At 32.2% G+C, this 26,136-nt stretch overlaps 1 protein-coding gene across 27 annotated transcripts in view; it reads right to left on the bottom strand.

Moving 5' to 3' along the window:
- The window catches only part of LOC114344868 (voltage-dependent calcium channel type A subunit alpha-1), a 460,590-nt gene that overhangs the window by 313,502 nt on the left and 120,952 nt on the right, over nucleotides 1–26,136 (bottom strand). For all 27 annotated transcript variants that reach the window (XM_050650056.1, XM_050650071.1, XM_050650052.1 and 24 more), the window contains one exon: nucleotides 6,622–6,777. In XM_050650056.1, the coding sequence (XP_050506013.1) occupies nucleotides 6,622–6,777 (156 nt within the window). The remainder of the gene's footprint in view (nucleotides 1–6,621; nucleotides 6,778–26,136) is intronic.

The following is a 26,136-nucleotide window of genomic DNA, read 5'->3' as shown; positions in this document are numbered from 1 at the left end:
ATTTTTCAAAAATATTGAATATGTGTATTTTTTAGTTTTTCGATCTGATGTTCATTTCGCGAAATATCGCGGGATTCGTATTTACAATTTTAAGTTTACCCCCCACCCCTCTCCGTGGGAAGTCGTGTTTGATAGATTTTTGAAAAATATTGAGCACGTATTTTTTAATTTTTCGATCTGTCATTAATTTCTCGAAATATTCGCTTTTTTCTTGTGAAATTTTGGGATCCACCCATTTCCTTACACCCCATTCAAATCGTCAGATTTTTGAAATATACACTGTTTTGCATGTACTTAACTTATCTTATCTTAATCTGACGATTTCGAGTTCTTCTAAGGATAGATTTTTTTTTGTCCCCCACTTAACAAACTCCCTTGCATTAAGAGCCAATATATGAGGGGTCTAGATGCAAAACCGGACATCTCCACTTTTTGGTAAAAATAAGGTGAATACACCTCTGAAATATGTGATAGTCCAGAAAGCCACTGCGCATCCGCGAGGAAAAATATTCTAATTCGGATTTTTTGCACAATCTTACTCAAAAAGGACTCCTTTTAACAAATTTGCATGTTGCCAGAACCAAAAGGTGGTCAAAAAATTTTTAAACGTTTTTTTTTTGTTTTTTTTCCTAAAATAATTTTTTTGCATTTAAAAAAGTTTTTTTAGGTTTTTTGGATCATTCCAAACAGAAAAGGTCTTTAGTGACTTTTCTCTAAAAATGATAGCTTTTGACATATAAGCGATTAAAAATTGAAAAATTGCGAAATCGGTCATTTTTAACCCTCAAAAACTATGTGAAAAACTGAAAATTTGAATGTTACCAAGGCGCGTAGATATTCTTTAAACATCGATTGATGAAATCCCGAAGAGTTTTTTGCAATACAATATTCAAAACTCCTTTGTTTTTTAATTGCTAATCAAGCGTGCGCGACACTATTTTCCACCGACAGTATGGTGCAAATGAAAGGAATAAATTCGTTATTTCGTAAAACGGCGACTTTAAGGAAAAATCCCGAAACAGGTCGATTTTTATTTTTTCCATGCAAAAAAAAATAATTTTAAGAAAAAAACAAAAAAAAACGTTTAAAAATTTTTTGACCACCTTTTGGTCCTGGCAACATGCAAATTTGTTAAAATGAGTCCTTTTTGAGTAAGATTGTGCAAAAAATCCGAATTAGAATATTTTTCCTAGCGGATGCGCAGTGGCTTTCTGGACTATGATTAAAGAGCTATATATTACCAATTTGATAAAGAGCAAAATTGGACAATTTCTAGTAGTAATTTGGTGTGAAAGAATTGGTTCAGATGCAAAAGTGGACTTTTCCTTCAATTTGAGATAGGGAACAGAAAAGTTGTAAATTGTTTTTTTAAGTTTACTTGGAATGGCATAAAGTGGAAATGTCCGGTTTTGAATCTAGACCCCTCATATGGTAGAGGTACATTTTCAGGGTACAAGGTTTCTCCCCATGTAATAATCTGACGCGCTCGAGTAACTGCAAAAATTCCCGCTTGGGCTCCCCTACCATAATAAATACAATAAATCCTAAATTATATTAGACCTAAAATGCTATCAGACCTACATAAATGTAAAATCAAAAGAAATAGGAATAAATACAAATCTAGAAACACCTAAATATCTAACTAACGAATCTCTGGATATAAATTACGATATAACATTGGACAACAATAATATAAAAAAGGTTAAGTCGTATATCGTTAGCACAAAAAATCGAACTACCAAAGCTTAAGCTAATGGCTGATGTAAATAAAGATGTTCCTTAGCATGGGCAGCATTTGAAAGATTACAAACAGAATTCAAATCTATCTTATCAAATACTCTAAGGCAAAAACTTTAGTACGTACCTAAGTAGAAACCTGAGCTTTTAACAACAACATAGTCCACAAACTTCAAGTGAATCAGAGACCTATGGAATGGGGAATGTTCAACAGTAAGCTCAGCGATCACAAGGCCAATGAAGAGATAAGAAAATGATTAAAAGTAACAGATTTAACCCCAAAGATTGCCAATGGAACTGGGCAGGTCATATAAGAAGAATGGAAAACAACCATTGGACGAAGCGAATTGCTGAATCGGGACAAAGAACAAATGAGAGAAGTAGAAGTAGACCTCAAACCAGATAGACTGATGACATCAGGCGACTGGCTGGTCACAAATGGTTGCAAAACAAAGAACAGAAATGAATGGAACCACCTAAGGGAGGCTTACGTCCGACAAGAGATCGAATAGGTTTTGATGATGATGAAAGAAAGTAAATAAAATTATTTTAACATATTTTTAATTCTCCTGGAATTGTCCTTTTCCGGCTTCTTAGTGCAATGTCTTTTTTAAGAGAAACGATTTACACTTAATTTTGTCTTTTTCCATTTAACTGTTCATTATATCTTTTAATGTACCCATATAAGAATAAATCGTTTACGATCACCGCTCATAAAATTTTAATCTTCTTCTTCATGTACCATATTCTTTCTGAACGTTGGTTACCATTCAATCTTAATTTTATTCACTGCCACTTTAACTAGCACGCTTGTATCAATACCTATTAATGGATATCACTCAAAAAATTTCATTCAAACTCGAAATATAATAAAATTAACAGTCCATTAAACGATCTATGAAAATAGTAATATAAAGAATAAAATTTATTCTTTAGGAACTTCATTTAATGGGGTACCTTTGAGTTGACTCCTGTCTTGAGCAGGTAGTTATTTTATTGGTCGAGTTCACTCCTGACACTATTCGAATTCACTCCCGAGCAATTTCACAATAGAGGATGATTAAAGGATATTATTTTTCTGAAATTTAAATATAGTTGCCAAATTGTACCTACTTTTATCCATAAAAATAACTTAGAAAGTTGAGTTTCCGGTTATTTTATTACTGTTAGGAACTAGGGGTACATTATATCAATATTTTAAGTTTTTGCAATATAATCTGTCTAAAAAATTCCCTGTCTGTAAAAAAAATTTCTGTTAGATGTAGAATTTAATTGTTAAATAGTAATTGTAGGTATAAATGTAATTTTCATAAATCTATTTCATTTTAAATAAATTTTTTTTTTTTAATTTTTATATCATGTTTTTATCATTTATTTAAATTTTTATATACAATTTTTTCAGAATTTCTTAAAATAAAAATATTCAAGAGTAATTTATTATCCTAACTGGGAAATAACCCACAATTTAACTTAACCTTTAACTACCCACGCATTAAGTTATAGCATAACTACATGCGTGGCGTACTTTATACGCCACGCCATATGTTTTTTTTTAATACACTTAGTTACCTTATTCGGCATCAGCTAATACTTGGAGTTAATTCTCAGTAAGCCAATTGGGATTTATAAGTGGAATCTGATTCCATGATATTACCAAAATTACTAATAAAAATTTTTTTGAAATGCAATTTTTTACATGAGAAAAAGTATTGTTTATAAAGAAAAATATATTTTGTGCCATAATGACTTAGAAACAATTGAAAAATGTACTTATATTACTACTTATATTATTATAATCGTGGCGTATATTGTGCACTACCGGAAACAACAAATACTAAAATGTAAATTACGATCTTCCCTGAACGCCGATTATAACGAAACTAAAGCCAATTGTAAAGCATATTCCAGTGATAGGTTAGGTAGATAAACAAGGTCAAAAATTAAATTTTTATATATATTGGCAATAGAATTCGTATATATGGCGTACAAAATACGCCAGCGCGTGTAGTTAAAGGTTAAAAAAAATGATTTTATTGACGTTTCGACTTCCATCTCGGACTAAGTAATATTTTGTATTTTAATAACGACATCCGAAGTGGAGGTCGAAACATCAATAAAACAATTTTCTAAGTTAAATTGTGACTTATTTCCCAGTTAGAATAATAAATTACATAAATGCTAATTTATTTCTATAATCAGTAACTACTGTTTTATTTTAGAAATTAAGATAAAGCTATTTGATGAAAAAACAATATATATATATATATATATATATATATATAAAAATAGTATAGAAAATAATAGCAGACTGCAGTGGCGGCCCGTAAGGTAGTGCCATAGAGCCATGGCACTACCTTGCTAACTATCCATAAACATATTTTTTATCTTCAAAACTTTTTAATTCCTATTAATTTTTTTGTGTGTATTTCTTTTGATCTTCATAAATTATATAAAATATGGCAACTATGGGCGCAATACAATCCCTGCCGACAGCGGAGAGTATTCGACAGGAGAATCTCCTTCGCGCCGAAGTCAGTACTGGCACGAGTAAAGAGAGAAAGATTTTACGAGCATTATATGTAAGTGACGGAGAAAGAGCTATATTGGACTATTAGTATACCTTAACATTAGAATCTCTGTGCCAGGCACGAGGGTATGAAAGCTTCAGTAGCTACAAAAGTAAGAATGCTGCGAGCTTACGTCTTCTCTGTCTTTTTTTATGGTGTTGAATCGTGGTCCTTGAACGAGGATATGATAAGAACCGGGAGGTACTGACCACCATCAAATCTCAGGAGTTATGAGAATACTTTAGACACATTATGCGAAATGAATCCAGATATGCCCTCCTACAAGCCATCTTGCAACAAAAGATATTTTGAAAGCGAGGTAAAGGAAGAAGAAGAACATCCTGGTTAAAGAACCTCAGAACCTGGTTCAACACAACATCTGTGCAGCTTTTCCGCGCTGCTGCAGACAGAATAAAGATTGCCATGAAAATCGCCAATATTCGTCACGGATAGGCATATCGAGAAGAGGAATAAATTATAAACAATCATACACTTGCGATCATAAAAAGCGAGTCACTCGATGAATTATTCAAGTTAGATGTCTCGAATTTTCTAAACCTGTTGTCCGATTTGAGTGATTTTTTTAGTATGTTATAGCCTTATTCTTTAACAATATCACTATAATAATATTGTTGTTAGACAAGTAAATTGTCATTGTATACCGGGTGTAACAATCATACAGTGTTTATTCCTCAAAGTTCGGAACACCCTGTGGAATGTTTTAGCATAGATAAAATATTCAAATTAGAAATCGATTGTAGCCTTAGGCTTTCTTAACATTTTCTTTTTTGATTTATTTGTTTATGTTGGACAATAATAAAGTTAGGCACGTTAATAACTAGCCATGTTCTTCATCAATACAGGGTGTTTCTAAATAAGTGCGAAAAACTTCAAGGGGTAATTCTGCATGAAAAAATAATGACAGTTTGCTTTATAAACATATGTTTGCAAATGCTTCGTTTCCGAGATACTGGATGTTGAAATTTTTTTTACAAACTGATGATTTATTTATTGCTCTAAAACTCGTAGAGATATGCAAATAAAATTTGGTAGGTTTTAAGAGGCAGTTATTGTACATTTTTTGACATACAATTAATAATTCTATATTCACCATTGGCGTGCATACGGGTATAAACATTTTAGATACATCCCGTATGCACGCCAATGGTGAATATGAAATTCTTAATTGTATGTCAAAAAATGCGCCATAACTACCTCTTAACAACTACCAAATTTCATTTGCATATCGCAACCGGTTTTAGAGCAATAAATAAATCGTCAGTTTGTAAGAAAAAATTCAACATCCCGTATCTCGAAACCGAATAATTTGCGGCCATGCGTTTATAAAGCAAACGGTCATTATTTTTTCATGCAGAATTACCCCTTAAAGTTTGTCGCGCTTATTTAGAAACACCCTGTATTGATGAAGAACATGGTTATTTGTTAACGTGCCTAACTTTTTTATTATCCAACATAAACCAATAAAGCAAAAAAGAAAATGTTACGAAAGCCTAAGGCTACAATCTAGTTTTAATTTCAATATTTTATCTATGCTAAACATTCCACAGGGTGTTCCGAGCTTTGAGGAATAAACTCACTATGAGTGTTAAACTCGGTATACAATGACAATTTACCTATCTAGCAGCAATATTGTTATAGCGATATTGTTAAAGAATAAGGCTATAACATATTAAAAAAATCACTCAAATCGGACAACAGGCTTAGAAAATTCGAGACATCTAACTTGAATAAATCATCGAGTGACCCGCTTTTTATGATCGCAAGTGTATTATAGGGCCATATTATTTTTTAAGAAAAACTGCTCCTTGTTACCTAGAATTTCTTCAGAATTATCTGATGTCACAGCTGAATCAACCATTTCCAAATAGAAATCATTTGTGGTTTCAACGAGATGGAGCTTCCCCACACTACGGCGTTGAGGTACAGAATTACTTAAATAACGTTTTTCCAGGTAAATGGAGAGATAGAAGTAGACCTATAGAATAACCGTTAAGATCTCCAACCAACACTTAATAAACCAACTGTTATGGTTAATCCTGTAGAAACAAATATTCAAATAACTGCATCATTGCAATGGTGATTAGTAGACCTTTCACATGACGTGTCCTGTGACATCGGTTTTTATTTAAAAAATCGTCGATTGCGTTACTATGAGAACACTGATGGTTTAATTTCCAACACATAAATAGCAAATAAATATATGAAATCGTAAATTTATTCCATAGATTTGCATCACACTGTATGCACAATATTTTACTAATACAACTAAATAATAATAACAAAATTATTAACTTACCTATGTTGTAAAGACTATAACAAGTTTTATGCAAGGCACCGGAATAAAATTCCAATCCTATTATGGCAAAAATAACAATGGCGAATAATACCAAAAGTCCAATTTGAAGTAATGGTGCCATAGCCTTGATGATAGACTTCAAAACTACCTGCAGGCCTAAAAAAAGATTTTTCAAAAAGTAAACTGTTACAACTATAAATAAGTATGATTTTTAAGAAATTTTTATGTACATATGAATTTAAGGTAATGAAATAGGTAAAAACTATAAGCCAATTTTTTTATAATGTTTCTTTGAGGTGTATTTTTTGAATTATATGATTCCGTTACAGTATTTTTCATTTTTTATTAGTTACGCAAAATTGGTAAGATGATGTCAAACTTTTTTCTCTTCTTCACGAATATCTTTCTGTAGTTCTTAAAATGTCATTTTTTGCAGGTTAGTGTCTGAATCTAGGTAAAAATAGGATTTTAGGGTTGGGCTCATGACACCTCCTTGTCTTGGTGTTTCAGTTGTTTCGAATTCTGTTAATTTCATGTAGTTCCTATTTCTGTTGTATAGATTTTTGATGACTTCAATTAGCTTTTCCTCACCGCCTCTTCTTATGAAGCTGTCCCACACAGTTTGCCATTTTACCCTATCGAATGCCTTTTGCAGATCTATGAAGGCGATATAGGTATGCTTTGTTTTTAGACAATAACGTTTTTTCAATTATTTGTTTGACTATGAAAATATGTACTCCGCGTCCTTTTCTAAAGCCGCTTTGTGTTTCATTTAAAGTAGTTCCTGTAATTTTTCTGATCTTTTGTTCTAGTATTGTTTCATAAACCTTGTCTAATGTTTCAATCATCCATTAATATTCAGAATGTTGCTTAAAGTTATCATCCGAGCCTCTACGTGTTGTTCTGTTTCCTTTTATCTAAAGGTATGATTCCGACATCGACGGCAGGCGGCAGACGACAACTGTAAACGGCAGTTGCAGTTGTCGCCGTGACAGACGTCACTACTTTGCACTATTAATTTGTATGAGACTGATTCCGATATCTAACTGCAAGTGCTATCCGGCAGAACGCCAGTTGCTAATAATTATACAAATTAAGAATGAAAAGTAAATACGTATGTCATGGTAACAACTGTAACTGGCTTTTGCAGTTGCCGTTTGCCGTCTGCCGTAGATGTCGGAATCGTACCTTAAGAGATTAAGCAGCTGCTTTTTACAACTTTCTTCTTGTGGTAAAACTTATCTGACTTTCGGTTAATTACAGACCTGGCTAACAATTCTTAGGTCTATGAATTCATTAGTTAACATGCATCTTGCCATATTTTTTCGCTATCTTTCTTACAATTTTCATATAACAGAGAACTTTGTTCGAACTAGACTAAGTTAATTTATGTCCTTTTTAAGAAGGTGCTTTAGAACTAAAGTGGCATTTTCGAAATCTTAACAGTTATTAAAATATATTAAATGATCTTCTTTTAGTGTCGACTCCACTCATAAAGGTTAGCTATAACCATTTCAAATTCATCTCTATCTTCTTCTTTCTCAATGTTATGTATATTTTCACCATTTATGTTGCTCCCTTTTGTACCGGGTGTCCCAATAAGAATGGCTCTCGGCCATATCTCAGGAACCGTTTATAGTACAGCTTTGGGAAAAAAAATTTTATAACAAAAGTTACCTCGAGAAAAGCCTGGAAATTATTTTCATATTTGTAAGTCAACCGCTAGAGGGCGTAATGGAATGTCAAAAATTTAAAAATCAAAATTTTACAAAATTTACATAATGAAAGGGCACTGAAAATCGTATTCTTCGCAAAATTCTGCGAATATTTGATTTCACAAGTGTAACTCTACCTTTGCAAATAAGAGGTGGGGGTGAGTGGTAACCTTGTTATGAAAAATGGCTGTAAGCCCGGTTCTGCTTAATCGATTTTTGCAAACTTGGTCTCATTGAAAACAGATCTTTTTCGTTAATGTAAGAGTTATAATTATGAAACAGTCTAATAAGTAATATGCCAGCTAGGGGGCGCTATTTTATGTTTTTCAGAAATCTAGTTTTCTTTGGAAAATATTAAATACAAGTATGCACTTTTAACCCTGTATTACAAAATTAGACCAAATTATCAACAGAATATCGAAAACCGCATGTCGATACCTTTTTTATGTCTCGAGATATCTTAAGAAACGTGTTAATTTTTAAACATAACTGATGATGTCTCCTGTAAACGAAGTTACGGAAATCAAAGTGGAAACAAGTAGTGTGCTGTGGAAAAAAATTAAAGCATGACACTTGCGGAATGCCGACAGAAGTGAATACTTATTATAGATTCGATTATATTCGTTTGATTCAATTAGATTCTATTCGATTAGATTTAATTTTATTTAGTATATATTATATCTATAATTTAATATAAATATATAATATATACCTTATTTAATACATAATATTATATACTAGTGATTTTACCCGTTAAAATTAGGATTAATAAGATAAGATACATAAAGCTTTAAATTATTATTTTTTTAATAATGTAACCGATATCTTTTAATTTAAAAATTTAATTACTGATGAAGTATAGTAAATATTTCGTGTAAATTTTAATCGTAAATAATGCATGGAAGAGTTCATTTATTTTTAGATACTCTCATTAAAGGGGAGGCCGTTATACAAAAGTGACTTCTTTAAATTTGTTGATTACATTATTCCTTTCAACCTACTTATCATCAAATTGTATTTTTAAACATCCTATTCATTTTATATAATAATAATTAAATTCACTATCAAATTTGAAGTAAAACTTCTTTTGAAAGTTTGTTAATTCTAAACATAATGGGTAAAATCACTAGTACAGATTGTCAAACGTAGCAAAAAGTTTAAAAATTTCGTCGATTGTAAGATTTTCAAACTCTTTCCTACGTTTGACAAATCATATATATTATGTATTAAATTGGGTATATTTTAAATATATTAAATTATAAGCATAATTATAATAAATAAAATTAAATCCAATTAAATGGAATCGAATTGAATCGAACGGAATATAATTGAATCTATGAGAAATATTCACTTCTATCGGCACTCCGCAAGTGTCCCGCTCTAATTTGTTTCCGTAGCACACTACCTGTTTTCACTTTGATTTCCTTAACTTCGTTTACCGGTGACATTTTCAGTTTGTTTACAATTTATACGTTTCTTAAGATATCTCGAGATAGAAAAAAGGTATCGACATGCGGTTTTCGATATTCTGTTGATAATTTGGGCTAATTTTGTAATACAGGGTTAAAAGTGCGTACTTGTATTTAATATTTTCCAAAAAAAACTAGATTTCTGAAAAACATAAAATAGCGCCCCCTAGCTGGCATATTACTTACTAGTCTGTTTCGTAATTATAACTCTTAAATTAACGAAAAAGATCTGTTTTCAACGAGACCAAGTTTGCAAAAATCGATTAAGCAGAACCGGAAGCCATTTTTCATAACAAAGTTCCCACTCACCCACACCTCTTATTTGCAAAGGTAGAGTTACACTTGTGAAATCAAATATTTGCAGAATTTTGCGAAGAATACGATGATCGGATTTTCAGTGCCCTTTCATTATGTAAATTTTGTAAAATTTTGATTTTTAAATTTTTGATATTCAATTACGCCCTCTAGCGGTGGACTTACAAAAATGAAAACAATTTCCAGGCTTTTCTCGAGGCAACTTTTGTTATAAAAATTTTTTCCCAAAGCTGTACTATAAACGGTTCCTGAGATATGGCCTAGAGCCATTCTTATTGGGACACCCGGTACATTTTTTAAGTGCTTGTGTAAATAACTCTTGGAAGTATGTATTTTTGTCGACTCCTTTTCACTTTAGACATTTCATGAGAATGTTATATTAAACTTTGTCGAAAGCTGTCTAATGTTCTAAAAATGCGACGAAAAGATCTTTTTGTTGATCTCGCCATTTTTGGACCAGAGTTGTGAAATTATGTAGAGCTTCTACTGTTTCGACGCCATTACGAAAGCCAAAGTGCCTATTACTCAAATCCGCTTTAAATTTTCTGAATGTGCTAATTCAGCTAATCATCTTTTTATACCTACTGTAGTTTTTAACCCTTTCTTACTTTAAAAACATCTTCCTACACACAATTTCAAGTTGATTCAATACGTTATTGTTTTCCCACAATAAAGTTGTCACATTTATTGATTTCTTGTGAAAGATATAAATTTACTTGATGTATTTCTACATAAACAATTCAAATTTTGTTTCAATCTTACCTCAAATTCAATATGCTCGGTGATCTGAATAGTCACCTGATAAATGTATTGTGTCTGAATTAGGTCACTGCCTTTTCATACATTTGGAATGTGCTCACTGTAAATGCACCGATTGAGTTATAGTCCAGAGCGCATCTGTTTTGAGGTGGACGTTGAGAGGGGACTCAAATTTTTTTGCAGAAATTGCTTGAAAATAACTCAAATAATAATATCTGAGTTATCCTCCCACTCAAAATGGTCCGGAATATTGTTTAAATAATAAAAATGTCAAAATATGAAGGAAAAATTCGATTTTTTTATTGGTTTTTTGATTATAACTTTAAAACCATTTATTTCTGAGAAAAGTTGTACTAGCATTAAAGTTGCGTAATTAAATTTCTTACAAAATAGAATTGGTTAAAAATTTAAAAAATAGTCCCCCTTGTTATAAAATAGCAATAATTTCGAAAAAAAACCATACAAAAACAAGTATTCGCATTTTACGTTTTTCAACCATTTATGCTAGACTTAGGATCTTCATGTTTTACCCAGAAAAACAATATGATATAGTAAAACAACACTGCAAATTTCATTAAGATCGGTTTAATAGATTTTGCAAAATAAATTTTGCAATCCAGCATTCGCAAAAAAAAATTCATTTTTTTTTTAAATGTTGCAGCACTAAAAATAAATCAGATAGCAAGTTGAATTTTTTTGCTTATATAAGTATGCTTTACCTTTCATTTGCAATTTGCAAAATTAAAATCGATTAATTACCACGGCGTCAGGAAATTTTTTAAATAAACATTAATTTTTGGTGCTACGCGCAGGACTGCGATGTTCGATTCACACAAGTTGATTTCCACCAAAATTTCTTCCAATCTTTATCTAATATATTATTTTCTTACTCTATATTTTGCTGTACTTTAATATTTCAATTCCACAAAAATCAAACTAATTTTATTATTGTTTGTGAAATATTATTTAAACAATTGCATATGTTTAAAAATAATAAACTTTTATTCTCTAAGTTAAAATATATGAACAAAAAAGTTTTTGCAAAAAAAGTGTTATTTCAAAGGATAGAGTATGTGTTTTTATTTTGCAATAAACAAATTTATTTATTTATATCGAAATGTAATAAAAATTAAAATGTATCAATCATTATCAAAGGTCATTGGAATGCCCAATCAGAGCAAACTATCCGCTGCGCTGTCCTGCGCGTAGCACCAATAATTAATGTTTATTTAAAAAAAATTCCTGACGCCGTGGTAGTTATTCGATTTTAATTTTGCAAATTGCAAATGAAAGGTACAGTACACTTCTATACGTAAAAAAAATCAACTTGCTATCTGCTTTATTTTCAGTCCTGTAACATTTTGAAAGAATGAACTTCTTTTGCGAAAGCTGGATTGCAAAATTTATTTTGCAAAATCTATTAAACCGATCTTAATCAAATTTACAGCAATATTTTACTGTATCATAAAGTTTTTCTGGGTGAAATATGAAGGTCCTAAGTGCAGAATAAATGGTTGAAAAACGTAAAATGCGAATACTTGTTTTTTTATGGTTTTTTTCGCAATTATTTCTATTTTGCAACAAGACTGGCTATTTTTTTTTTATTTTTAACCAATTCTATATTGTAGGAAATTTATTTGCGCAACTTTTATGTTGATACAACTTTTCTCGCAAATGAATACTTTTAAAGTTATAATCAAAAAACGAAGACAAAAATCGAATTCTTGCTTCATTTTTTGACATTTTGATTATTTAAACAATGTTCCGGACCTTTTTGAGAGGAAGGATAACTCAAATATTATTATTTGAGTTATTTTCAAGCAATTTCTGTAAATAAATTTGAGTCACCTCTCAATGTCCAAATGTACTAATATTTTTACAGATGCGCCCTGGTCTAATATTGTCTTCAAGTAACAATACTCATTGTAACGAAATTTATCCAAATATAATCGAAAACAATATACAGTTATTGGTCTTTTTTGAATAGTTATATAAAATGAGACAGAGTGTGTTTAAAAATTATTCCTTATGATTATTTTAATAAAAAATAATGGTCTTACAAACTATAAAAATAATGTACAATCACAGTGGGATTTTAAGTATATTTTTTGAGACAACTTTTGTTTTATTTTGCCAAATATCTTTTCTACGCCAGAATGCATACCAGAACGGCGGTAAGCAATGTTTTCCAAACTTTTGTTAAAGGAAGTTAAATTTAAAAAATGGTATTTAGAACAACAAAAAGAAAACTGATTGAATAATAATATGTACGTTTATGCCAAGGTGTGCTTTTCAATAAATTGGAAGGGCAAAAATCTAATATTATAAAATCAGCGATCAATCGAGATATTTTAGGTGTTTAGTGTGGCACAGGAGTCTATTCTATATTAATAGCTAGTCTGTTTAGCCCAGTAAATGAACGGTAAATACGGCGATACCGTGTAATTTTCAGGGGCAACTCCGAATTGCATGAAAATTTGGATATAGGTTCTACTTACCCTCCATTTCAAAGTTGAAATTGTACCGTTGGTTGCTCTTTCTTGGGGGGTGACAGTCACCCCTTCTCGGGGGTGAAAAAACGTATATTCAAGATAAGACCGGAAATGTATAAATTGACTGATTTTAAGCAACTTTTGTTCTATAGAGTTTTTTATGTAAGTCAATACTATTCGAGTTTATTTTTCGACAAAAAAATAACTACGTTTTCGGACGGTTTTTCGTAAATAACTCAAAAAGTAAATACTTCATCGAAAAAAATATCGTTAGCAAAAGTGTAGCTTATAAAATACTGAAAAAAAAATGTGTATCAGTAAAGTCTATCAATCGAGTAAAAACAAAATTGTAGCTCATGAAAAATACGTTCTTGTGCGTCTAATTCCAAATCGAATATTTCAAGGTGAAATCACCGAAAAATTAAGCACTTTTCGGAAAAAACCTGTTTAAACTTTTTTAAAGTGTTTATAAAAAGCTTTACTAGAATTGTTCATAAAAGTTTCTAGCATTAAAAATAAGCGAGTTACGCTCAAAATAAAGTTGGCCCTCTTTTTTTGTAAAAAAATCATGCAAATCTCCCCGTGTTTAGCTCCTCAAATGAAATTAATCGCTACCGCTTTACAAACAATTTACTTACTTATCTATTTTTTATATGATCTGTCAGTCTCACCGGTTTAAAGTGCTTATTTTTGAAAGGGTTATAGTTAAAAGAAAAAGCTTGAACGGGTCACTAATCACGAGTGTATGCAAATTTTGAACAGCCATATCTTAACCAATTTTTGTTATACGAAAAAACAAAATGAAACTAGCATATTTATAATAACAAAACCTATATTTTTTTACTCTTTAAGATTTTTCTTATCACTAATACTTTTTAAGTTATTTTGAAAAAAGGAAATTTTTCAAAAATTTTTAGAAAATTTTGTTTTACTATAAAACCAAATTTTTTCAAAAATAAGCACTTCAAGCCAATCAAACTTACAGATCATATAAACAATATACATACAGTTAAAATAAATGGTAAAGCGGTAACGATTAATTTTATTTAGGGTGCGAAATAGAGGGAGGTTTTCACAATTTTGTTTACCAAAAAAGGGGCCAACTATTTTTTTCCGTGTAACTCGTCTATTTTTGGTGCTAGAAACTTTTGTAAAAAACAAATATAAATATTTTTTTAGGTACTTTAACAATGTTAATAAGCTTTTCCCGAAAAGTGCATAATTTTTTGGTGATTTCGCGTTGACTTATTCGATTTGGAATCAGACGAATAAGAAGGTATTTTTCATGAGGTACAACTTTGCTTTTTCTCAATCTATATACTTTACTGATACACCATTTTTTGTTTGTTTTTTTATAAGCTATACTTTTGCTTATAATACTTTTTTCGATAAAATATTTACTTTTTGAGTTATTTGCGAAAAACGGTCTGAAAACGTAGTTTTTTTGTCGAAAAATCAACATTTTCAATTGCGAATAACGCGGAAAGTATTGACTTGCGTAAAAAACTTTATAGAACTAAAGTTGCTTATAATCGGTCAGTTTATTTATTTCCGGGGTTATTTTAAACAGGCGTTTTTCACCCCCTGAGAAGGGGTGACTGTCACCCCCCAAGTAAAAGCAACCAATGGGACAAATTCAACTTTGAAGTGGAGGGTAAGTAGAACCTAATTCCAACTTTTCATGCAATTCGGAGTTGCCCCCGAAAATTATACTCCAAAACGGTCATTTATTGGGCTACTGGTTTAAATGTAAACATGGTAGTTCCGTTTTGGTGGCGTCCAGTGACGAAAATATCTTCCAAGGGTAACCAGGTCGTTTGTTAAAATTTTCTTAGTAGCGGGCAATTCTTTATGTCCCGTAGCAAGCGTCCAGTAGTCTGTATATCTGATCTTTTTTGATGTGGTTTCGGGCATTTCTGCTATTTAAAGGCTAAAGAGTAGGGGGCCAGCACTAATCCTTGTGGGATGGCATTATTCAGTTTCATTTGGCATTTCATTTGCCATTTTCACTTTCATCGCCCACGATGACTTAGAAACATCTGTTGCCTCGCATACCATTAATGGTATCAGTGATATTCCTGCATGGAATGGCTCGCATTATTTATATATTACCCTTTGTGTTCAGACAGTATGGTACGCTGCTGTATAATCAATGAATCAATGAAAACAGTAGATATTTTTGGTTAGTCATAATAGTGCTACAGCCCTTAAATGGCCTCTAACTTTCTGTGGCCTCTTAAGCTTTCTGTGTCATTCTGCTCTGTCTCTTAGTTGGATTTTCCACTTGGCGACTGCGATCTTCTTGGCATCCTGTATTACCCCGTCCATCCACCTCAGCTTTGGTCTGTCCATCTTCTCATTCCCACCGGTTGCGCTGTTAGTATCTTTTTTATGATGTTCGATTCCGAGGCCAGGGCTACGTCCTGCCCACTGCAGATGGTTTCGCTTGAATATAATGGTAATATCTTTTCTACTAAACTTATGCTGGTAGATATTCTGCAGTTCAAAGTTATATCTACGCCTCCATATTTCGTTCTCACAGACCCGTCCTAGTATTTGGCACAGTGTCTTTCTTTTAAAAATAATAGAGAGGATTGATCTGTTTTGATTAAGGTTCATTGATCCATATGATGTTTGTTAGCTTAACAATTTGATAGACTATGATAACACGTGTTTGCAATTATGATTTGACTTTTTATTTCCCTTATTGTGTTACTATTGGGGTTAACCGATGTCTTTAGATATATGGACACTTTGACCACTTCGAAGTTTTGGTCATTGACAATTAGATCTGTGTCAACATCTCTAGATCTTGTCTTTATGTTCTTATTTTAGTGCCTATTCGTTTAGAATATTGACTATCAGTCTGGCTATAATTGTTTTATTAACTGATGCATTAAATAGATTAGTTGTTGTTGTGGAGAACCATTTCCTCAGGTTTTTTAACCATGATATTATTGTTCTCCCAATTCCTCGCTTTCCGAATAATTTACCTTGAAGGATTACCTTCAGTAATCTGTATTTAGTGCCGTTTCTCATTATGTGTCCGAGATATTCTAACTTTCTACTTTTAATGGTATACATCACCTCTCTTTCTTTAACCACTCTTCGTAATACGGTCTCGTTGGTTATCTTGTCCGTCCATGATATCCTTAGGATTCGCCTGTATAGCCACATCTCGAAGGCTTCAAGTTTTTTGTCCATTGCTTCAGTGAGTGTCCAGGATTGAACTCCGTAATACAATATTAAGAAGATATAACATCGTAGGAGCCTTACTTTTATCTCCAGATTAAGGTTGTGGCTTTTAAAGAGTTTGGCCATGTTATTGAATGTACTCCTAGCCTACTCTATTCTTCATTTTATTTCTTGTGAGTGATCCTGTTCGTTTACTATTATTCCAAGATAGGTATACTGATTTACTCGGTCCACTTCTGTATTATTGATAAGTAGTTGGGCGTCTCTAATTTTATTTTTGCTGATGATCATAAATTTTGTTTTTGATATATTTACTTGAAGTCCAAATCTTTCACTTACTTCATTTACTTTGTTTATTAGTTGCTGTAAACTGTTCAAACTGTCTGCAAAAATAACGGTGTCGTCTGCATAGCAGATATTGTTTAGGCGTTCTCCATTTAGAAGTATTCCATGTTCGCAATTTTCCAAGGCTTCACTAAATATTTCCTCTTAATATAGGTTAAATAATATAGGTGAAAGTATACAACCTTGTCTAACGCCTCGTAGAGTCTGGATCGCTTCCGTTGGTTCACCTCCAAGATTCGTTCTTATTGTGGCTGATTGGTTCCAATATAAATTTTGTATTGTACGCCGGTCTTTATCATCCATTTGGGCTCTTGTTAGAACATCCATCATTTTTCGGTGCTGAGCCGGTGTAATTTTTTATATGTAAATTAGCTTATTGAGCTATTTGAGCCGATTTATATATAATCCCATTCGTTCTGCAAGCCATTGCCCAGTAAATCTGCCACTGTGCTTTAGAAACTCATGTCATCAAAGCTAGTGGTTTTCCCATTTCCATTTCATTAAGAGCTTCCGTGATTTCTTCACAGGTGAGAGTGTTGGAATACTATGTCCTTGTATTTTAAAGTATTGAGGTCTTTTTAACTTTAATTTAATGTAAGGTGTAAGGTGTAAGGATTTGTGGTGCTCTTAACGTAGACATTATGTGGGACGCCACTTGGTCTTGTGTTACTAGATTATTTGAACGCTCGGGTGGGTTACTGCCTTCTAGTTTGAGCAGTGCTCAGGCTTGCCTAATCGTGTTTTTAAAATCTAAATTTTCAACTGTCTCAGTTCATTTCTGGCACCTAGCAGTATCAATTCTGTGGAGTAATTCGTCTGCAATTTCCTGCTTTCCGTCTTCACAGAATCTTTCATACAGTTTTTCGCTCTCCTCAGACTATCAAGGAATATACTCTTTGTGGTACCCTCTAGGAATTGCTGCCTTTGCTGATGTTATTATTGTTCGCGTCAATCTCTCGTAACTTACGCTTATTGGTGGAATCCCACCTACGCATTTATCAAGATTGTTAGAGAAATCAGGCCAGTTTTTTTCTGAAGTTTCATCTGAGGCGTGGAAAATGGAAGCGGTCTTATAACTGGGATATTGTACGGAGGATTATCGATTGCCAACAAGAACTCTCAACAAAAAGATACAGGACAGAAGATCAAAAGGAAGACCAAGGATAAGATAGGAAGTGGTAGTATAAAGTCATAGCTCAAAACATAATGGCATCAGAACAAGTTACGTAATACCTCAGAAATTGCATGAGGTCAAGACAAAATTTGGGCAGTATCGCCGCGGTTAGAGGAAGATTATTATCGTGCGTACAACTTGTTTATTTACAAACGTGCTTTATCAGTGAAATATGTTACCGAGATTTCTTATAATATTTAACCTGATAATTATGTTATTATTATTTTGTCATTCTAAACCCACCTATATTACAATATTGATTTGATATATGTGTTTTGAAACCAAAAAATAAATTATTTTAACACTTTTTCAGTATTGACGAATGTTAGTTGCATTTTAACAATGGTTGTAAAATGTTTCAAATCCATCCGATGGACACAACTGAATCGATTTCGTTTGAAAATATACTTAAGAGATATCTTTTTGGGCACCATCTTCAGAATAGTTATATTACTTATTATGCCATTCTTTTATTTAAACTAAAAACTAAGCTACAGGACCAATAACTGTATATGATAGTTTTAAATAATAAAATTAGTTCCAGTTGTTTAGATAATCAGTATATTTAATAATGTTCTATCATTATTCAATGATTGTACATATAAAGATTTTTACCGTTTTTTCGATTATAGCCACATATTCAATAAGTGGGACATCATGCCACAATACGTGGAAAATAATGAAAATTGGAAAGCAGGGGAAAAATTGTATTTGCTTAAAAAGCACATAATCAATATTAGCATTGTAATTACATAATATTATATTATAATATAATCAAATACGAGAAAAAAAATTTTTTTTCTCTTAATGACAGTGGCAAAGACAAAAGGTCAGTCATGTTTTCTTGTAGTTTTGTCAACCAATGCTTACATTATCATACTTAGGCGAGGCAATGAAGCAATAAACCTAGGAATTTTGTGCAGTAAGATGAATCGTCATACAATTTTTTGCATTAGATTCGAGAGGGTGTCAGGCAATTTTGTTAACTAAATTGATCTCCGGCAAAAAAATTTGTGCATGAGAAAATGCATTTTCAAAGTGCATTTCGAAGGAATGGAAAATGAAAAAATTTAGAACTCAGAAAATATTGACGGAAATGAGTTTAATTTTTACACTTGGGGGTTTTGGAAGTCACTGAACACGAATTCATTACGGCAATGGTCTTCAATCTATCTGTTGTCCAGGGTGGAACTCGTTGCCTGGAACGATCGAATAGTTAGCTGGACGTTAGCGAAAATCTGAAAAATAAGTTTTCAATATTTTTCAAAAATCTATCGAATGACACTAAACACGACTACCCCCCACTCCACCCTCTGGAGGTGAGGTGGGGGTAACTTTAAAATCTTAAACGGAAATCTCCATTTGTTATTGCAGATTTAGATTGCCTACGTAAAAATAAGCAACTTTTATTCGAGACATTTTTCGAGATAATTATGGATAGATGGCGTTATAATCGGAAAACCACTATTTATTAGCGCAATCTATCAAGAATTCTAAAAAATGTTTCGAATAAATGTTACTTATTTTTCAATGAGTAATCCAAATCTGCAATAAAAAAGTAGGGGATTCCTATTTGATTTTAAAGTTACTCCCACCACTCTCCCAGGGGGTAGAGTGGAGGGTCTTATTTAATGTAATTCGATAGGTTCTTGCAAAATATTAAACAATTAATTTTTGTTTTGGAACTGTATTTCTCAAAATATTAGACCGTTTCTATAATTTACCTGTGATATCACGATAAATCGTTTTTTCCTATTATAGCTCCATCTATCCACAATTGGAAAAAATGTTTCAAATAAAAGTTGCTTATTTTTACGTAAACAATCCAAATCTGCAATAACTAATGGGGGTTTCCATTTAAGATTTTAAAGTTACCCCCACCTAACCTCCAGGGGTTGTGTGGGGGGGGGGGGAGTTCGTGTTTAGTGTCATTCGATAGATTTTTGAAAAATATATGAACACGTATTTTTCAGTTTTCAAATCTTTATTTCGCTGATTATTCGATCGTCCCGCGAATTATTCAATCGTTCCAGGCGACGAATCACACCCTGTGCATCAGGTACCTCTGAGACCATCGCCGTTATGAAATTCGTGTTCAGTGACCTCCAAAACCCCCTAGTTTAAAAGTGAACTCATTTCCGTCAATATTTCCTGAGTTCTAAATTTTTCATTTTCCATCTCTTCGAGATGCACTTTGAAATTACATTTTCTTATGCACAAAAATTTTTGGCCATGTGAACGGCCCAGCGCCATTTTTTTTGTAATTTTTTCCACGATATCCCTGATCTTCGTTCTACGTGTTATCTCGGTGTTACCAATCTTGTCTCTCAATGATCTTCCAAGCATATTTCGTTCTATTGCCCTTTGCACTGTTTCTGGTTCTTTTAGCAGATTTCCTGGTAAGGGCTACGGTCTCCAAATTGGTGCTATGCAAGTGTTATACACCTTGTTCTTTAAGTTTATAGGAATAGAGGTGTTTTCCAAGATGTCTACTTGTTAATTGAAGCAACCCTTGCCAGTTGTGTTCTTCTTTTAATTTCAGCATCTTGAGGTGGTTTTTCCAGTTTAATGACATGGCTCAGGAGGTAGCAGGTAGCATTCCTCTACGATTTGAGTAGAGGATAGGCTGCTACAGAGTTTGGTGCCCCTTCCTTGTACTAGCCGCTGACGATGCTTCTTCCTATTATGAAGGAGTTAGGTCCCCATACCATTTCTGACTCTTTTCAAATTATCTTATCTTCATGCTGGACCACGCATGGCTTGACCACTTAAATTATACATTATTTTGAAAAAGTTATTTTCTGATTCGTTCTGTCAATAATTTATTATGCCTATTATTCATTCATGATTAAATCTTTATTGGATTTGGAGCTTCTGGGATAATGGGATAAAAGTAATGAGGCTCTGGATAAGAGGAATATCTGCTCTCATAGATATGCTTGCCTTACCTATAGATAAAATTTTTATAAACCATTTATGTAGAATCTCAATATAAACTTAAGCGAAGGGTTGTCTAAAATCAGTAATAAGTGGATACCACATACGTTTACAAATTCACTTGTATCTATTAAGCTGCATATCCATTTCGCGAGGCTGCCGAGCGCGGCCTGTCTCGCGAGGAAATCTTGGCATTTACCTCGCACGGCACACGAGGCTTTATCGCTTTGCTACGCGTAACATGGCGCGCACGTCAACCTCACTAAATGGATACGCGGCTTTAGGTTTTATAGTTTTGAACAATTCACAACATAAATAGAACATAGTAAAAATAGTAGGTCTGGATCTCGCGTATGAAAAAAAAGTTGATTAATAGCAAGTTGAAAATTTGTTAATAGCTTAAGGATGTCTAGTCGGATAAACTTTGATATATGGGAACACTGGAACAGGGGCAGTTTTAATTGTGGGACAGGTTAAAAATCTGGAACGGTCAGACCACGAAAACGGCACATTTATTTTGTCTGACAGAATAGACTTAAACTCTCCGAAGAGAGATTAAACTCTCATGCAAAAAACAGACTGCTATTTATCACTTGTCATAATTCCTGTCATTTGACATATTCTAAATGTTCCACTCATTAAGACGCCCATTTGGTGATAAATAGCAGTCTGATTTTTGCATGAGAGTTTAATCTCTATTCGAAGAGTTTAAGTCTGTTCTGTCGGACAAAATACATGTGCCGTTTTCGTGGTCTGACCGTTCCAAATTTTTAACCTGTTCCACAATTAAAACTTCCCCTGTTCCAGTGTTCCCATATATCAAAGTTTGTCCGACTTGATACCCTTAAGCTATTAACAAATTTTCAGCTTACTATTAATCAACTTTTTTTTTCATACGCGGGATCCAGACCTATAGGTATGCTTAATTACTTTTCATTATCGCATAGAAACGATTGATGTGTATGTGTCTCAATTTAAAAATAAATTTCTACGTTTTGGACACTGCATTTCTAAGGTTTTTAATATGATTTATTGGACTTTCCGGTGCTGTCTATACCGGCCCATGAAATATTAAATATACTGATGCTATAAACAACTGGTAATTGCATTTTGTAGAACTTTATGAATAAAACAACAACATTGATTTGCTATGAGTTCTATTATTATATATTAGCATCTATACGACTACGTAAATATATAGGAAAAACGTAATCAACAGAACGTTGGCTGGAAATATACACTGAATACTATAATAATTATAAAGAATTGAAAGGTGTGAGTTTGTCCCAGATTATCTAAGGTTATAACATATACAAAGAACGACATATAATGATACAAGAAAAAACTTATGAATACCACTAGACCAGGAAGGATCTGTTTTTAGGTGGATGTGAGAGGTGGCATTCGGATTTTTGCGGATAAAGTTAGGTGATAATTTCGTTAATAATAATTGACTTATGCTCCTTCTCAAATAAGCCCGGAACATTAATAAAAAAAATTAAATATTTAAAAATTTCGTTTTTTTCTACTTTTTTGCTTATAACTTTAAAACGATTCATTTTAGAACAAAGTCGTATAGAAATAAAGCAAATATAATTAAATTTTCTATCAGATGCGATTGGTTAAAAATGTTTTAATTGTACACCCTTGCTGCAAAATACCAATAAATATTAAATAAGGGGGCAAAACAAGCCTGTCTTTATTCAATGTTTCTCCATCACTTAGGTAACACTTGGAACCTTCCTTATTCGCTTAGAAAATTTTTGTAATGTGCTAACCGTTCACCAAATTTCATTAAAATTGACTTACTAGATTTTGCATATTAATTTTGCAATCTAAACTTTTTTTAAAAAATTAAAATTATTTAAAATCTTGTACAACAAAAATTAGAACATACACAGATTTGTCAATTTTTTTACATATAAAGAAGCACTCCACCTATCTAATGCACTTTACAGTATTGAAGTCGGATTATTTAAGCAGCCTCAGCAATGTTTTAAAGTTATAAACAATTTTTTGGCTTATAAACAAATTAGTGCTGTGTCCAGGAAGGGGTGCTATGGGTTCCTTTATTTAGATGGATTTACCCAAGTTTTTTATGTATTTTGACCCGTAGAACACGAATTTTTTGGGTAACAGTTGATCCGGATGTCGATAACATTGTTATAAACAAAGAACTTGAGGAATTACATAACATCGATTTTTCGTAAAATAAAACATTTTTTGAATTTCTTGGGTAATTCTAAGCAAAAAATGTTTATACAAGTTTTTTCGTAGGATGCATAGTTTTTGAGATAAACGCGGTGGAACATTAAAAATCGAAAAATTGCAATTTTTGAACGAGAATAACTTTTGAACAATAAATAAAATAGCAATTCTGCTGACAGCATTTGAAGGGTTAAGTCAAATTATACCGCTTTTAATTATTTGCATTGCTAAAAATTAATTTTTTTTATTATTAAACAAAGCTATTTGTTTATAAATCAGAAAATTGTTTATAATTTTAAAACATTGCTGAGGCCCCTTAAATAATCCGATTTTAATTCTGTAAAGTGTATTAGATAGGTAAGAGCACCTTTTTATATGTAAAAAAATTAGCCAACTTCTAAATGCTCTACTTTTTGTTCAGAAAGATTTTAAAAAATTTGAACTTTTTTAAAAACATTTATATTGCAAATTTATTATGCAAAATCTATTAGGTCGATTTTAATGAAATTTGGTAGACCATTTAAGTAAGTAATAGTCTATCGTTTGACATTGTCTTTCGGTCTACGATCTCAATAGATCTTTTTTATTTATTTCAGACATCATGACACGTAATTGGCTGGTCAGGATGTCTAAGGGGTGTCATCTGGAGAAACAAAGATATGAGGCTGGAAGGGAAAGTACGCATATACAAATCATGTGCAAGAACGATCATGACGTACGCGACAGAAACAAAATGTGACATAGCAGAAACCAAGAGGATACTCAGAACATCAGAAATGAGAACTTTGAGGTCAATAAGTGGGAAAACACTGAGAGACAGAATACCGAACGACAGAATAAGAAATCTCTGTAACATACAAGATATAGTACGGTGGGGAAGACAGAGACGACGAGAATGGAATCAGCATGTGATGAGAATGGAAGCGAGAGAATAGCCCGTATAGCCAGGGATTCGAATCCAACAGGCAAGAGACCAATAGGAAGTCCTTTAAAAAGTGGCGAGATAGCTGGCAATCAACATCACAGCTACCAATACAAGCTCAAAATCGGTTAAGAATAGACCAAGAGGCCTAATATAAGAAAAATAAGAAGAAGAGGTAGTAGTAGTATTTTTCTGTTTGTAGTAAGAATCCAATACATATTTTCAGTGCGACAAGCCAATACACTCACCGTAAGTCTATTGTCAAATCCCTAGTTTATAACTAAAATTTTATTATAATACGAGATCCCTCTTCAAAATTACTACCTTCATAAGTTAGTTAATTAAAATCACATTTTTAGATATATCAATTTAAGAATAGGAGAGTACATTAGTAGCAGGTCGACAATCAAAAATTGGCAGCAAATAGTACCTATTGATTAAATTAATGGTAAGTAATTCATTTTAATAAAATTGGTTCATGACGTAGGTGCATGTTTTTATATCAAATCAAAGCTTATATTTTTTCTAATATATGATGTAAGATTGTCTATGAAAAAATGGCGGAAAATTAGGGTTGCTAGCTGTTAAAAACGCGGGGTTTCAGAGATAAAGTGAAAGAATCCTAGCCGTAACGACACTGTTTTGATAAGATTTAAAAACTCGCATTCGTCATCAAATATTGCTAACCTTGTCAAACCAGTTGCGTTGCACGCTAGCTTTCTTTCACTTTATCTCTGATACCCTGCATTTTTAAGAGCTGACAACTCTGAATTGATTTTCACAGACAATCTTATATTATCATGGTGTTCGGAAAAAAACTTTACTTTGATACTATATTTATAAAACATGCATCTACGTAGTGAACGATTTTTTTTTAATGAATTATTCTTAATTTAATTAAAATTATTTGCCAATTTTTGACTAGCAATCTGGTATCCTATTCTTTTTTTTTTTTAATTAACTAACTTATGAAGGTAGTGATTCTGCAGTGGGATCTTAGATTATTATGTTTACCTAGTAATAAGTAAATAAAATGTAATGCATTTTTATACCAATCAAAATATCCTGTCGATTGTGAATATTAATCAAATATACTCAAATATAAAACTTACAACTCTTTATGATAGCAAACCAACTTTGTTCTTTCTCATTCGTAAATTATACAAATATATCTTAAAGAATTTTTATAAATTAATATCGTTCCTTAAATATAAAACATCGTGTATTTAGTGTCGTGTAGTGTATCTATATTATCAGCACTAAATGGGAACTAGAATTTAAAAATGCAGGAGTTGTGTGATTCTAAATTAGTGCCACCTATTTTCTAGCATCACAACTATCTCCTCCTTACTGTTGTTTCAATTTGTTTAAATTTGTAATAATTTAGTGCTCAGCTTTCTTTATTGTTTTTACAAAAAAAAATACTCTTATAGTACAGTGAATGAAGGTAAAATTCACATATTACCTCCGATTTCGGTGAACATCCATCGATTTTCATGAAAATTGGTGAGTGGTTAGAGGATACCTCAACAAACAAAAGTGTCATGGTGCCAACTGAAGCTTTTAGCCTGGAGTGGATGCCACCCCTTCCCGAGAGTGACAATTATTTTTTTAAAATATCCCCATAAATCGATATAGGGACAAATTCTAAGCAAAATATATTATAATAAACACAGTTATTATATACATATTATATACATAAATAAATCAATACTTTTTGAGTTAGAGATCAAAGATTTGAATTTGTAAAAACAATGCATGTTTTACCGCGGTTTTCATAAATAATCCAAAATAGTTATTTATGAAACAGTTCGTGAAGTATACTTTTTTGCGCACGCACGCGATGTTTAGAGCACGAGCGGTGCGAGTGCTATTCATCGCGTAAGTGCGCAAAAAGTACTTCACGCACAGTTTCATACAATATCTTATCTACGATAAACAAATAAAAAAACTGCAACCTTCGTCACTGTAATATATTTCTATT

The sequence above is a fragment of the Diabrotica virgifera genome, chromosome 1 (genome assembly GCF_917563875.1).
Source record: "Diabrotica virgifera virgifera chromosome 1, PGI_DIABVI_V3a".
Taxonomy (NCBI): Eukaryota; Metazoa; Arthropoda; class Insecta; order Coleoptera; family Chrysomelidae; genus Diabrotica; species Diabrotica virgifera.
This window is presented reverse-complemented; position numbering and strand designations above follow the sequence as displayed.